At 37.9% G+C, this 15,265-nt stretch overlaps 1 protein-coding gene across 2 annotated transcripts in view; it reads left to right on the top strand.

Moving 5' to 3' along the window:
• Positions 1 to 15,265, top strand: part of LOC307120337 (uncharacterized protein) — a 36,063-nt gene that overhangs the window by 17,051 nt on the left and 3,747 nt on the right. For both annotated transcript variants that reach the window (XM_079807335.1, XM_079807334.1), the window contains 6 exons: positions 3,626 to 3,649; positions 5,299 to 5,358; positions 5,510 to 5,824; positions 10,565 to 10,870; positions 12,369 to 12,677; positions 14,087 to 14,386. In XM_079807335.1, coding sequence (XP_079663461.1) covers positions 3,626 to 3,649; positions 5,299 to 5,358; positions 5,510 to 5,824; positions 10,565 to 10,870; positions 12,369 to 12,677; positions 14,087 to 14,386 — 1,314 coding nt within the window. The remainder of the gene's footprint in view (positions 1 to 3,625; positions 3,650 to 5,298; positions 5,359 to 5,509; positions 5,825 to 10,564; positions 10,871 to 12,368; positions 12,678 to 14,086; positions 14,387 to 15,265) is intronic.

Genomic DNA, 15,265 nt, shown 5'->3' with positions numbered 1-15,265 from the left:
TTCTTAATAGAAAATATAATGTCTTAGTTTCTGCATGTTCTAATAGGTGATATTGTTTCTAGTCATGAAACATGTTTGTGTTGCCTGATTTTGGCATATATCTGCGGCACAGTTTGCAGTGCAGGCTGCAATATTAATATTATTACATGTTTTGTCTCGTAGAAATTAGGGCTATAACGCAATAACTTGCGAAAAACAACTCCTTGCAGTCTCGCACTGTCTGCTGTCTGACACACACACTGAAACGTCTTTTGTTACACACTCAAACTGTCAAATACACACTCAGTTATGTCAAAATGGCCGTCTTGATGAGTATTCATGTAAACCCAGTCGGTTATGCTTTAAGTGAACGATATAAGTTGGGGAAAGAAATCAAATGCGTGTCAATAGGATCTGTGCATTAGGTCTTAAAGTGACAGCCTGCTGCTAATACAGTAAACCTGCCGCGGTCAGTCAAACAACAAAAGAAAAAGAGAAAATCACTCAGTGCTCTAGGCTGAATAACCTTTGTAGCTTTATCATGTATCAGTGTATATTTAATTCATGTGAAGACTACTGTTTTTAGTTCTTATTTTTAATAACAAAGATGCATTAAAATGACAAAAATAATCGTCCACCCCTAGTTCAGGTGTCTTTGTTTACCTGGATGTTCTTGATGTTAAGCTATAGGTTGATATATATATATATATATATATAACCAAGTCAAGCAACGAGTTTTTGGTATTTAAATATTGGCATTATATTTTTTTGTTTGTTTACATTGATGTTAAAATTATATTGTCAGATTTGTGACAGATTTGATAAGTTGCTATGCTTTCTTTTTCCAGAAAGAATGTGAAACTCAGTTCTTAAATAATTTTTTTAATATAATTTAAAAAGATTTTACACACTTTAAGCAATATCGTATCGCATATCGAATATCGCATTATTTAACAAGGTATTGCATATCGCATTTTCCTTCAATATCGCACAGCCCTAGTAGAAATGCACATTTGACAGTGAGTTGACAGTAGTAGTAGTTAGGAGGATGTAGATGTAAATTTATATTCATTAACAAAAGCATGGACATCTGTAAAAATTGTTTTATTCAAATTAACCATTGGTCTTCCATAGTATCATACATTTAGATCATGATGACCAGTTAAAACCACACATATCTTCACTACCATGGTCAAATGTATCTATATGGTTTCTATGGTATTTGTATGAAAAACAGTAGACCTAGCCTAAAAACATTTAGTATAAATGCACAAATTCTATATCTCAATCACAAAATACTGTAATAATATCCCATTACTTCTTTAATACATGTCTAATATAATAAAATTCTATATGAATATCCCACATTTCTGCCACAGTACCATGGTGCAGTTAACAGTAAATCCATGGTAAATTATGGAGATTTGTAGATTGAAAACCCTTCTCACTGTCTCATTGCACACAGTGTTTAGTGTTTGTCAGTGCGGTTTCATCTGGCTTTAAACTAGTTTAAATCACTGAGACGTGTGTTTTTCGCTGAATTCATGCTCTTCTCACTGGATCTCACTGGATCTCACGGCTCAGTTTAGTGGTCACGACCGAGACCGATCCGTTTGAACTTTGACCTGAGCGGATAAATGGTCTGTGTGGCGCGGTTCAAATGAGTAACTGAATTTGTGCTACCTTTTATCAACAAAGCTGCACGCTAACTGGCTGTTATCGAGTTTATTTCTGATGTGTGATTGGGTGTTGTAAAAATGTCTATCTTCATTACCGACATCAATTTTATCGCGATTTGATATGATATAATTTATCGTCCCCGCCTTCCAACGTGATTACGTAATGCATGGCGCATCGTAATGCGTGCCGAGCCTTTGTGGTTAAAAAGTATATACCTACATTTTTGTTTTTTGAAAATGATTGATTGTTTCGCTAGATAAGACCCTTATTCCTTGGCTGGGATCGCAATTTGAACCTTCAACCTGTTGGTTGCCGGTGAAGTCAACTATATGGAGAAAAATCCTGGAATGTTTTTTCAAATATCAGAGGTGGACAGTAACTAAGTACATTTACTTGAGTACTGTACTTAAGTACACTTTTTGAGTATCTGTACTTTACTGAAGTATTATTTTTTTAGGGAAACTTTTACTTTTACTTCACTACATTTGAAAGACAAATATCGTACTTTATACTCCACTACATTTATTCCAAGGTCCTCAAAGTCGAAAGTCGTATCTGTAGCAGCTTTGCAAGTCAGTGGATGATTTTTTATTTTTTATTTTTTTTTGCAGACAGCCTATAAATAATCACTTTTGTAGGGTCAAAATTCCCAACATTTTTTGAACACAGATCAGTTTATAGCAAAATGGAAAAAGAGGGTTCCTTGGCACAGTGTGTGTACCCATGGCCATATTATAAAGTAAGTTTCAGTTTTCTGAAAAGATTAAAGATTAGTTTCGTTGGCATACACTTGATGAATGTCTTAAAAAATGTAAATGTCTGAGAGAAAGAGAAGCATAGACATATGGATGAATCATGAAAAAGCATGATGAAAGAGCTCAGTTCAGTCTGGTTTTTGTGTCTCTCAGATGCCAGAGCATGAGTACTGAATAGACCTTTCTTTTGCGTTTTTTCGCAATTAAACAGACCAAAAAGTTTCATTTTGGAAAGTATTCACGTAAACAAAGTTGATTATGTCTTAAGTGAACGTAAACAGTTGGGGGAATATCGGATGTGTATCAGTGTATAGGATTTGTGCATTCTGCCTTAAAGTGACAGCCGCTTTGTAACTTTTATACAAGTATTTAAATTAGTTCAAGGTGGTCTTATGCTAACATGTTGGATGGAGCATCACTGACTGGGTTAAACCACCATGATGGCTATAGCGTGCATTCATACAACAATGCAACAATAATAAAATAATGCATTGACATAAAAAAGGAAATTTACTTTTGATACTTAAGTACTTTTATAAAAAAGTACTTCTGTACTTTTACTTAAGTAAAAATAGCTTTTTACAACTTTCACTTGTAACGGAGTAATATTTGACCAGTAGGACTTTTACTTTTACTCAAGTAATGGAGTTGTGTACTTTGTCCACCTCTGTCAAATATAGAAAGAAATGATCAGGAAATTTTAATTCTGAAGTGAAATAATCCTTGTCTGTTATTGCACAATTGGCCTTAAATCATATTCCTGCTGTCTTTTGTGGCCATTTTGAATTGTATCTGGACTGCCTAACGCCTCAGATGTATTTAAAAACTAAGATAATGATATTGAGAGAGTGTTTGTTTGTACTTCTGCTGCAAATGTCACCAATATGCGAGTCAGTGAATCTATCATAAAATCAGCTTAAAAGTCATAAATATCATCCTTCTGAGCTCTTTTTTTTTAATGCCACGATAGTTGATAGAAACCATTTTTGCATGTTTTATAGGGAATCACGACACTCAAGGTTGATTATTAATATTTGATTGTTACAGCAAAGAGGCAGATTTTCAGCAAATAACCATTTAAACTGCACATAGAGATGAAAAATTAGTTAAAAAATGGTGATGATGAAGAAAAATCATACCGTATCTTCTCGATCCTGCAGTGTTTCTGACATTATCTCTTCTTTCTCCATTTCTATGTGCTGACTGACAAGACGTTGAACGGCAAGTAAAAACGCGTAAGTATATAAGCTGATACAGCGAGAAAAACAAGATTATTGACATTAGAGTTCTAATGTAGTTTTCATATTTAATATTTCTACTTCTTTTTACCACATGTTTTGTTTGTGATTAATTTAGTGCACTAATTAATGAAGTGTGTGATTTATCCAGTATTGAGCTGCATGACATTAATATACTAATTCCTGTATTTCTGCTGTGGCTGGTTTGAGTTTAACATGTGCTGTCTGACTTGTGTTTGTGTCACTGTGTGTCGCTTTATTCTATAGACTTTAACACAGAGACTCTGAAGATGGCACTGCACTTGTGTTTTTTTATACTTTGATGCTGCTTCTGTTTAACACTAAGTGAGTTGATCTATCACATAAAAAATCTGGTAATTTGTATTAGTTATTCATATTTAAAAGTGCAGTAAGCGATTTCTGAGAAACGGTGTTGAAAAATTGAAACCGCCAGCCAAACAAACAATTTTGTGTGTGTGTGTGTGTGTGTGTGTGTGTGTGTGTGTGTGTGTGTGTGTGTGTGTGTGTGTGTGTGTGTGTGTGTGTGTGTGTGTGTGTGTGTGTGTGTGTGTGTGTGTGTGTGTGTGTGTGTGTGTGTGTGTGTGTGTGTGTGTGTGTGCGCGTGCGCGTGCGCGTGTGTGTGTTAAAAAAATTGTTTGCACATAGTCCTGGCTGTGTAAATAAGAAAAAAAAAAAAAAAAAGTAAGATGATCGGGCCAATCAGGGGTGCGGCTCCCAAAGGCATCTTTAGCCAACTATGGTTGCAAGTTCCATTGGACTACATTGGTAATGACTGAACTTGTGACCATAGTTGGCTATGGGAAACACACCCCTGACCGAGCACCACAACATTCTTGTAGCCAATCAGCAGTAGGGGGCGCATCCATCCATTTAGGATGGGGGTGGAGTCTGAGAGAGTGAGCAAGCGGGACATTTGTAGCCTGGATGCCAGCCAAACTTAGCCCCGCCCACAACATTTGAACTCGGGCAGTTCGGTCTGGACTTGATCCATAGAGAAGTAATTATGCCCGAACAGAAACTGTTCGGACCAATGAAATTGTCAGGGCGGGCTTTAGACGATGATGGACAGATTATAAACAGTAACATAATCATCCACGTCATCAAAGGCGCTTGGGTTGAATTTGTTCTAATCCTAAACGGAGAACTTGTTCGTATATGCATTCACCTTCACTATTTCTCTCAGAAATGATGATCGTGTTGGTAAGTAAACTCTGTGTATCCTTAAATTATTTTTTTACAACACCGGCAAAGATCGTTTACACTCATCTTTTTCTTCTAACGTTACTTATTCCAGCATGTGGGCAGACAGGGTTGCCAAGTTTTTACAACAAAACCCGCCCAATTGCTACTCAAAACTAGCCAAAAACAAGCCCAGTAGCTTTCTGGGGTGGTTCTCCGGAAAAAAATGGCATTTGAGGGGTAAAATATGTGTTATTTTGGCAGGGTTGCCTGCCAAACAAATAAAGGGAGGGGTGTGTTTGTTTGGGTGTCAATTTTAAATATTAACAGTATCTCTCAGAAATCACTTACTGCACTGCTTACTGTACATTTTGATTATAAGATGACATTGAAGAATCACACATTATCTTCATCTACAAACTCACTTAAAATCTAATTTCTTTTAGAAGAATTCTCAGCTGTTGCTGAGACAGATGAAGACTCTGGAGATGAAGAAAGTAAAATGTGTAAGTATTTGTAGTATTTAGATGTACAACATTACTGTAAATGGTGATTGATTATTAGATCGCAGTATCTTCTCAGTGTTACTGACATGTCCATTTTTCTCATTCACTTATAATCTCCTCATTTCTCTGTTTTGATGTGCTGTTGCGACAGATGAAACAAAGTCAGTGTCAGTGAAGGAAGGAGAATCTGTCACTCTGAAGACTGATGCTGAAATACAGGGAGATGATCAGATACTGTGGATGTTTGGACCTCAAGAGACTTGCATAGCTGAAATCAAAAGAGAGACTAGAGATATGACAACATTTGATGGTGCTGATGGGAGATTCAGAGACAGACTGAAGCTGGACATGAAGACTGGATCTCTGACCATCACAAACGTCACAGCCGAACACATCGGAGTCTATAAACTACAGACCATCAGCAGCAGAGGGACGTCGAATCAAAGATTCATTGTTACTGTCAGAAGTGAGTATCTCAAGTCTTTCTATAATAATGATCAAGTGTTTTCATTGGCAGTTATTTCACTAATTAAGCTTGATCAATTGCTGTAAAATTGCCAGATTGAGTTTTCCACCCGTTGAGTTGATTTGAATGCCACATCTGTTTTCTTCATCTGTTTGGATAAAGAGAAGCACTTTATTTTTTCACTATCTGTCCAATTTGACAATTTTTTGACTTTGACCATGAGTGGCAGGTCACTCAGAACACATTTTACTCCACACGATAGTATCGAACTGCAGTTGTTGCACTGATGAATGGAAGGCAGTCTTGAGACACACTATGAGTGTGTCCAAATACCCACACTTACAGTCTTTGCACTTGACCACTTGTCTACTTGGCTTGCTGCGGTAGTCGGTGTTACCAGTGTTCAGCCGCAACACCATCGTTTAGATTTTTTAAATAATTGTACAAATAATTTAGTTCAGTTAGAGAACAGACACTAGAATTAAAAACTGAACGTGTCTGCTCAATGCAGCGTGAGCCGAACGAGAGTCGCAGCGCAGACCAGCAGCAGGAGTCAGATTTAATTTATCACGAGAGTGAAGAGCTGACAGACAAGATGGCGGCGGAAGATTTGGTTTCAAAGCGAAATGTAAAAGCGCCTATTTAAACAAGTTTGTCATTGTACGGTTTTGTTGTTGTGTTTTTCATTAAAGGTGTCATGAACCGGCTTTTTTAAAAATTTGTATACTGTTGTCTGAGGTCAACTTATGACGTTTGCGTAGTTTTTACATTCAAAAACATCATAATGAATAAGTAATAGGCTATTTTCTGCCTTGGTTTTGAGGCTCTCTGAAGAAACGATCAGTGTTGATGGGTGTGCCGCACTGAAGACTTGGAATTAAACGCCCACGGCTAGGATTGGATAAGATTTGCATATTTAATGAGCTTCAGCTCCTCTCAGTACATGTGGGAATTGTTTTGAAAGCGTCTGGGGAAACGCTCACAGGACTCCCAAAATATCTTTATCAAACAAACACAATGATTCTCTCTCATCCACTTGCGATTGATTGGAATGTTGTCGCCCGATCAGTGAATATAACCGCAAACCGTACACACATACACACACACACACACACACACACACATGTATGGAAGGATATCGCGGACAATTTTCAAAAGGAATTGCAAATTGTATTTGCAATTGCGTTTTCAATTTGTGGACGCATAATATGTGACACAATCCAAACGCAATTGCAAATCGCGCATTACCATTTGCATTTTCGTTTACGCAAACGCACAACGACTGCCAAATTTCAAATGGAAAAGCAAAGTCTGTTTGCAATTGCATTTCCAATGTCTTACAAGTTATGACCCTGCCATTTTGGAATAGCAATAGAAAATCACCTATTTGCTCTTTCATTTCCTCCGTGTCCTGTCACAACCTGCACAAAATTCAAATGGGATCGCAATCCCCTTTGTGTTTGCATTGCATTTCCGATGCCTCACACAGTCAACACTCCACCTTCTCCCTTCTGGGCTCTTTCCCAAGCCACGCCCCCAAAACACATGAACGCGCTACGCCGATTACGATCAGCTCAGCTGAAAGACGCATTATTTACCTGAGGCGAGCGGAGAAGAAGTGCATGTAGTGACATCATGTCAGAATCACATGTAATAAAAAATCAAACTTTATCATTATGAATATAAACAAATAAGATGTCTTTTAGTACTCACTATCAAGCTAGAATAACGATACTGGTAAAGTTTAAAATACACACACAACACAGTGTCTACGACACACACAGATACAAGATAAAAACATCAAAAAAGTTCCTGGATGCGGTGTACTAGCTTTTACACATGCATTTTGTTATCTAAAGTTACATTTTGCGAAATTCAACACGACAGCGATCAACTTGAGCTAGGCATATTGAGTATTTATCATCTCTACCAATGGTTCGCTAAGTGTATAACATTGTAACTTTATGCTAAGTAATGTTATGTTAGCTATATTAGGCAGCTACGTGTGCTAGTGAGACATGCTTCATGAAAACATAAACCAAAAAAATTTATAATCAAAATGAAAGATTACCTGTCCAGCAGAAATACAGCCTCTTGAACTCAAACGGGTGCGCCAGGGTTGCCAGGTTTTCACAACAAAATCCGCCCAATTGCTACTCAAAACTAGCCCAAAACAAGCCCTATCGTGTTTCTCCGGTAAAAATCGCGTTTTGGGGGTAAAATATGTCTTTTTGGTAGGGCTGCCTGCTAAAATTCGCAAATCCCGGGGCAAAATATCACATAATTGGGGTCGCTTCAACCCGCGGACATGAAAAACACCCAGCGGCAACAGTGTTTGAAGTAGCCCGACTTGGCAACACTGGGGCACGCGCATGTGGGCAGATCCTGTAGCAAAAGCGGCGGTAGCCATGGTAGCGAGAGAGAGTGACAGGCGCCCAAGCCAATCACTTGTTTCGGCCCGAACGAAAATAATGAGCAGTGTTTATTGCAGATTAAAAAGTCTAGAGTCACTCGATTTTTATACTCTCTTTTTCAGAGTACTTAAATTTTAATTATGTATTGACATATAAAGAAAGTTTAAACAAATTTGGACAAAAGTGTTTTAGATCATTCTTACCTACCCCACCTTTAAGTGTGTTGCACCGTTCCTGTTGGCTCCAATATAGAAGGCACAGCATTGTGTTTTAATCTCAATATGTCTGCAAATCCAGTCTCAACCTCTATCTTGTTTACAATCGATTCCATGGTGAAATGAAGCGAACAAACGCACCATGTCTTGCGCACATGAGCTGGAACCGGCATGTTTATTGCTCGGAAGCACGACCCGTTTAGCTCCACGAGTCGGTGGGCGGGCTTGAGGCGGTGCTTCTACATCCTATTACGTCAGTGGTCGACATATTCTGAGATCTCTCGTTTTCTGGGCCTGGTGTCAATAAAAGTTTTTCTTTGACTAACAAGGAAGTTTTCAGCTCTGAAACTTACAGGATATTCTTATTTCACGATTAACTTTTATATATCAATGGCTCAAGGGAAAGTTGATTTCTCAATTCATCATCCTTTTAAGAATAATATTGAACACCCCATTCAAGCAATTGCCGCCCCTGAATTGGCGTGAAATTCTAAAGTGAAAGTGAAATGTGCACGGCCATTCATAAATGGTGTGAGTCCATTGGCGCAGAGCGAGCGTTTTCAGTTCATTCCTATGGAAGCTCAACTTCCAAAGGTATTCATTTAAAACACTTGCTTTGCTCCACACCGTTATGAAAGCCTGTATGGCCGTGCGCATTTTACTTTCGCTTTGCGAATTAAAGATTTACAAGCGAGGTGCAAAAGTGGGAAAACTCCAACGTCACCCCCCTCCTGGTGATACCGATATTACCGGTGTTGGCACACGTCGATTAACCGGGGGGAAAATTTCCTCACCGTCACATCTCTAATGTCTACTTGCATGACGTATTGCCTGTATTTGGCTCAAGTGTTCAAGTCGGCTTGAAGACAGCAAGTGTGTGTGTAGAACTTTTGATTACCCGATGGGACACGCTTTAGTGTTGTAAAAATGTTTACAGAGCTTTATTTACACATTTTGATTTTCAATACTTTTGCATTTTAAAATAAACTTCTAAATGTCTGTTCAGTAGTCCCTGTGTAACAGACAACACAGTAATTGTTGTGCTTCTAAGTGGCAGTTGCAAATGTTGTACAAAATACACATACTCATCTTTGTACCAATAAAATGTCCAACACTTTTTTACAACCAAGTAATATCTAATTAATTTAACTTACAGTGAGTGGAATGTTTTCCTCAACATCTTGTGATTTCTGGGCATGTTAGTTCCTGAACATGATACATGATGGGATATGCTTAGCTTATGTGTGGGTTTAGTGTACATTTATGGCACTGCGCTTTGGCATTTTTAAGACATGGGACAGTCTTCTGCACTTTCTTCCTGTCACGTGCACATGCTCTCAAGTGGCCAAGACCGTAAGTGTGGGTATTTGGACAGGCCCTATGTACTGTAACTTTTGATCCTCTAGTGGTTGAAGCATAAAACTACGATTTACTTGCGGAGGAACATTGCGTCTTATTCAATAATAATTGCTTACAGTACATTTGAACTTCTTACGAAAACGTTCCATCTATTTCTGAGAACAAATAGCTACACATACCTGTGTCTTTTGGCATTGTCCCATTCTAGATCCTCATTGGACAACTGTATTGTGGCTCATTAATCGTTTTTTTTTTTCAAGTTTATTTACCCAGAGACCCCTTAATAGCAATTTTGGGAGTTAAGCCAGAGAAGAATATGTCATGACACTTGCAGAATGGTTACATACAGTGAGGGAGATTGTATGTGGTTACGCACAGATTAAACTTAGAATGATACTGAGAAATGTAAACCTTTAATGAAGGGACTGGCCGAAATGTGGCGGTAATGTTAACGAACATATATTTTTCTGTACTATATTTGACTTAAAATAGACTGGCTGTATTAAGATCCCATTCAATGCTGTTGTTCTTTATATATTGCTTTTGTTGTCGCTTTAGTTTAAATTTTATTTATTTAAAAAAAAAAATCATCTTTTTGTTATGCAGTAAAATAATATCTTTCTAATGTTCACAACAGAATAAACCATGTACATGCTTTGCAAGAAAGAGTTCAACTGAATTAAAACGTAAATCCACACTTGATCTAATAGCAACATTTTCTTTGTATTTCTCTTTTTCTATGTGTCACAAAGTCTCAATGATATCAGTGGAAGAGGGAGTACCGGTCACTTTATACCCTGATACTGAAATAAAGAAAGATGATCTGATCGTGTGGACGTTTGGAGATGAAGACACTCGCATAGCTCAGATGACTGGAAAGACCAGAGAAACATATGAAGGTACTGATGGGAGATTCCAAGACAGACTGGAGGTGGACAAGAGGACTGGATCTCTAACCATCAACGGCACGAGAACTGAACACTCTGGGCTTTACAAACTACAGATGAGCAGCAGCAGCAGAGGAACCACAAACAAGAGATTCAAAGTTGCTATAAATTGTGAGTATTTGTTTATTTATCTGTTTATTAATTGTCAAGACAGGTTGCGCGGCGGAGCCACTGTGGATAAACTTGTTGGTCCAGCAATACAATTGTTGCTTAATTTGATTGAGATCTGGGCATATATTTGGAGACCAGGGCAAAACCATGAACTCTTCATCATGTTCCTCAAACCATTCCTGAACAATGTGTGCAGTGTGGTAGGGTACATTATCCTGCTGAAAGAGGCCACTTCCACCGTTGTCATGAAGGGGTGTACCTGGTCTCCAACAATGTTAGGTAGGTGGCAAATCTAGGTAGATGTCAAATTTACGTCCACATAAATGGCTGGACCGAGTAGTACATTGAGCATCAGAGCATCACACTCCCTCCACCTTCTTGCCTTTTTCAGAGATACTCTGACCCAGTTGCCATGCCATAACAATTTGGCCCTTGTCAAAGTCGCACGGATCTTTATTCCTGCCCATTTCTCTTGCATCCAACATATTTGTTACAATTAAGTTACTGGCCTCGCTCCGTTCTCATGACTCTCGGCCTTGCCCTGTTTGCCACATATCCTCATCGCCCCTCGCATTCACTGCAACCGCTGACGAGAGAGGAAATTTAAAAAATCTGGTCCGGTCTGGTCCTCGCACAAACTGGTGCTCGGGCCTCAACCAGCCGAGAGGCTCTCACTCGCGGTGCCATGTGATAGTAATGGATGCTTGGTAGACTGGGTAAGCACAGCCTGATCTGCCGGCGATTTGATTTCGCCCTGCAACTCAGTCTGGAAACCTGTACATTCATTTCTACTGCTTCTGTTACACTTTTGCGGGAACCAATGACAGACTGGCTTATCCACCTGGCACGCTATTGGCGGGTTTAAAACAATGACGGATAGAGAACAGTTTGTTTGCTTACCATCTAATCTTCTCAGACCTTAATATGTGGCCTTGTTAGGGAATGATCAATGATATTCTCTTCAATGTTTTGGCTCATCAGTGTGAATGTTGTATTTGTTAAAAAATATTCGAACCCACTTTATATTAGGTGGCCTTAACTACTATGTACTAACATTTTAATTAATCATTTGATACATTGCACTTACTGTGTACATACATGTTTTTACATTGTACTTACATTTTTAAAAATACCTTCATGTAATTACATCTGTAATTAATTTCTGTAGTTACATTTGTAATTACACAGTTGACATTTCCCTTACACCTAACCCTATTCTTAAACTTACCCTTACCACCACACCTGTCCATAACTTTACCTCTATCCCACCTCAATATCAGCAAAGGTGTTTTGCAATACAATATAAACAAAGTAAGTACATTGTACTTATTTTTTGATGTAAGTACATAGTAGTTAAGGCCACCTAATATAAAGTGGGGCCAAATATTCTTATTAATTGTTCTTACCAATACCAGTACACACACATCCTCAATAAAGCTTTACTGACTAGCATGTCACGTCATCTCCTAATTTCTGTTTCTATGTGTTACTATGATAGTGAAGAAAGTGTCAGCCAGGGAGGGAGAGTCTGTCACTCTGAGGACTAATGGGGTAATACGAAGAAAAGATCAGGTACTGTGGCTGTTTGGAGATGACAACTCTCTCATAGCTGAAATCAAAGGAGGGATTGGAAAGGTCTCAACATATGATGTTGCTGATGGAAGATTCAGAGACAGACTGCAGCTGGACGAGAAGACTGGATCACTGGCCATCAGAAACGTCACAACTGAACACACAGGAGTCTATACACTGAAGCTCATCAGCAGCAAATTGACCAAAATCAGGAGATGCAATGTTGCTGTCAGAGGTGAGTCTCTCAAGACTTTCTGTTTTTCTGCAGTTAATTCAAACCAAAACTTCCAAGTCTGAACGCACCATAAGATTAAAGTTTCAAAATCTCCCACTGAACTGCATTGCCAAATAATGTTCTGTTGCTGCCTTACCTCAATTTCATTCAACTATTATTTAATTTGATTTGAAGAATTTATTTTCACACACTTTATCATTTTAAAGACAAAATTAACAATTAACAATAGTTTCAGAAAGGTTATTGTGTGTAAAAAAGGGAAACCCCAAAAAAGCTACGGAAAGCTTTTAGGAGGGGGCCCAATAACACCATACAACATTTAACATACAATAAAGCTCAATCCATAAACACACATAAATTTAAATACAACAACACAAACACTATAACAAACAGACGATCCCAGCACAAATGTAACACTTTCAAAGTGATCAAAAAGTATATGTTAAAATCAGTTTATCCTTAAGGTTTTTCTTGAATACGGAGACAGAATGCAACAATTTAAGGTTTTCCTCAAGCTCGTTCCAAATCTGTGGACCTCTACAGACAACACTCAGGCTCGTACATTTCAATCGTCGTATTTTACCAGTAATTAAATGTTTTTCCCTTGTGTGATATGTATGCTGGGGTTGGCTGATTGGGACAAGTTCACACAACCTGTAATTTAACTTATGAACAACCTGAAATATCATACAGGCATTTTGAAAAGTATTATATTCAGTAAGTCTTAATAGACCAAGGCGATGAAACAAGGGACGCAAAGGGGTAATTTGCTCAGACCACGTTAATACCCGTATCATTTTTTTCTGTAAAGACTGTATTTTTTTCAAGTAACTAGTAAAAGTGTTACACCATATGACATTGCAATAGTTTATATGGGACTCAAACAAGGTTTTATATAAGATGACAAGTGCTGACTGTGGGAGAAAATTTCTTATTTTGAAAAATAAGCCAACGTATTTTGATAATTTTTTTATTAGCTGATCAATATGACATTTAAATTGTAGACATTCATCAATAAAGATTCCAAGAAATTTTGTGGTATTTACTCTTTCAATAATTTGATCATTTATTTTAAGACAAAAATGCTTATTTGCCAATTTATTTTGTTTGGAATGAAATACGATGTAAGATAGTACGATGTTTAGATAGTATGTAAAGAAAGCCTGTAAAGAAAAAAGTCTGTAAAAAAAGCAAAATGTTACATTCTTCCCATCTAGATGTATGGTCTTTGAGGCAGCAAACTGAGACAGTAATATGAAGTTTCTGTGTGAGAAGACAGCCAATAGTGCTGATTTTAAATCACTATCTGAATGATCTTTGTGTAGTATTGTCAAACTCTGATGTTCACATGCGCACACACACTTATAAAGGAAACTTTTTCTCTGTATTTCTCTTGTTCTTTGTGACAGTGTTGAAGATATTAGGGATGAAGGGAAAAGATGTGACTCTAAACCTTGATACTGAAGTACAGAGAGATGATCTGATCCTGTGGATGTTTGGAGATCAAGACAATCTCATAGCTCAACTGACTGGAGAGACCGGAGAGACGACATACACTGATGTCGACGAGAGATTCAGAGACAGACTGAAGCTGGACAAGAACACTGGATCTCTGACCATCAGCAACATCACAACTGGACCTTATAAACTACAGATCAGCAGCAGCAACAGCAGGACCTTGTACAAGAAAATCAGCGTTTTCATGTGTTGTGAGTTGTCTTTAAATTTCAACTTTATTGAAAGTACAGTATTTAAAAAAGGACACCGGGTTCAAACTCTGGCAACAAAATGATCTCTAGTTTCCCAGCTGTAAATATGACTTGACAGACTGTTAATGTCCAAATAGGAAACTCGTATAGGCTATACAATAATTCCCATGGCATGTGAAGGCAACATAAAAGTATGACTTTGCAGCCGTAGTTATGACTGAATTTCCATTTCATTATTAGTGTGTTTATTTTCTGAATTATGATTAAAAGGCATACTGGTGTAAGGCCTGGCCAATCGTCCCAATGACGGTTTACGATTAGTGGGTGAAGGTTTCTACGCGTTCGATCTTTTCATTCCAATTTACTTTTATCTGACTCCATTTTATCATGACCTTGAATTTAGGTTAGAATGCTGATTGGTTATTAGGTCGTTTGTATAATAGTTTAACTACACATTCGATTAATCTGTTCAACTCTTTATTGAAATTATACCCGTTCATCCGGATGTCAATTACACTTCGAGTCTCGCACCTGCCGGATTACGCTCTCTTTATCACAAACCCGTCAGTCTTGGTCACTAGACAGAGGCGATTAACTGATATCCTAGACGCCCGTGCTCCACGTTGATCATTCTACAATATTTTTTATTTAGTCCCCTTTGAACTCACTTAATTAATGCAAGACTATATCCAATCAGAGCCATGATCATTACCATAGAACCAATCGACCAACTTAACTTCCTCTAATGGTAACTTTACACAATCATGCTGTGGTTTTCCACATACGCGTATTTAGAATAATATTAGAATAATAATCAAGAGTTGAGGCTCACCCTATTTAGATTGGTCTAACAACTTTTTGTTGCTCTAAACGGAAGAC

This window comes from Gobio gobio (assembly GCF_949357685.1).
Source record: "Gobio gobio genome assembly, chromosome: 24".
NCBI lineage: Eukaryota > Metazoa > Chordata > Actinopteri > Cypriniformes > Gobionidae > Gobio > Gobio gobio.
Note: the sequence above shows the minus strand (reverse complement) of the source record. Positions and strands in the feature narration are given on the sequence as shown.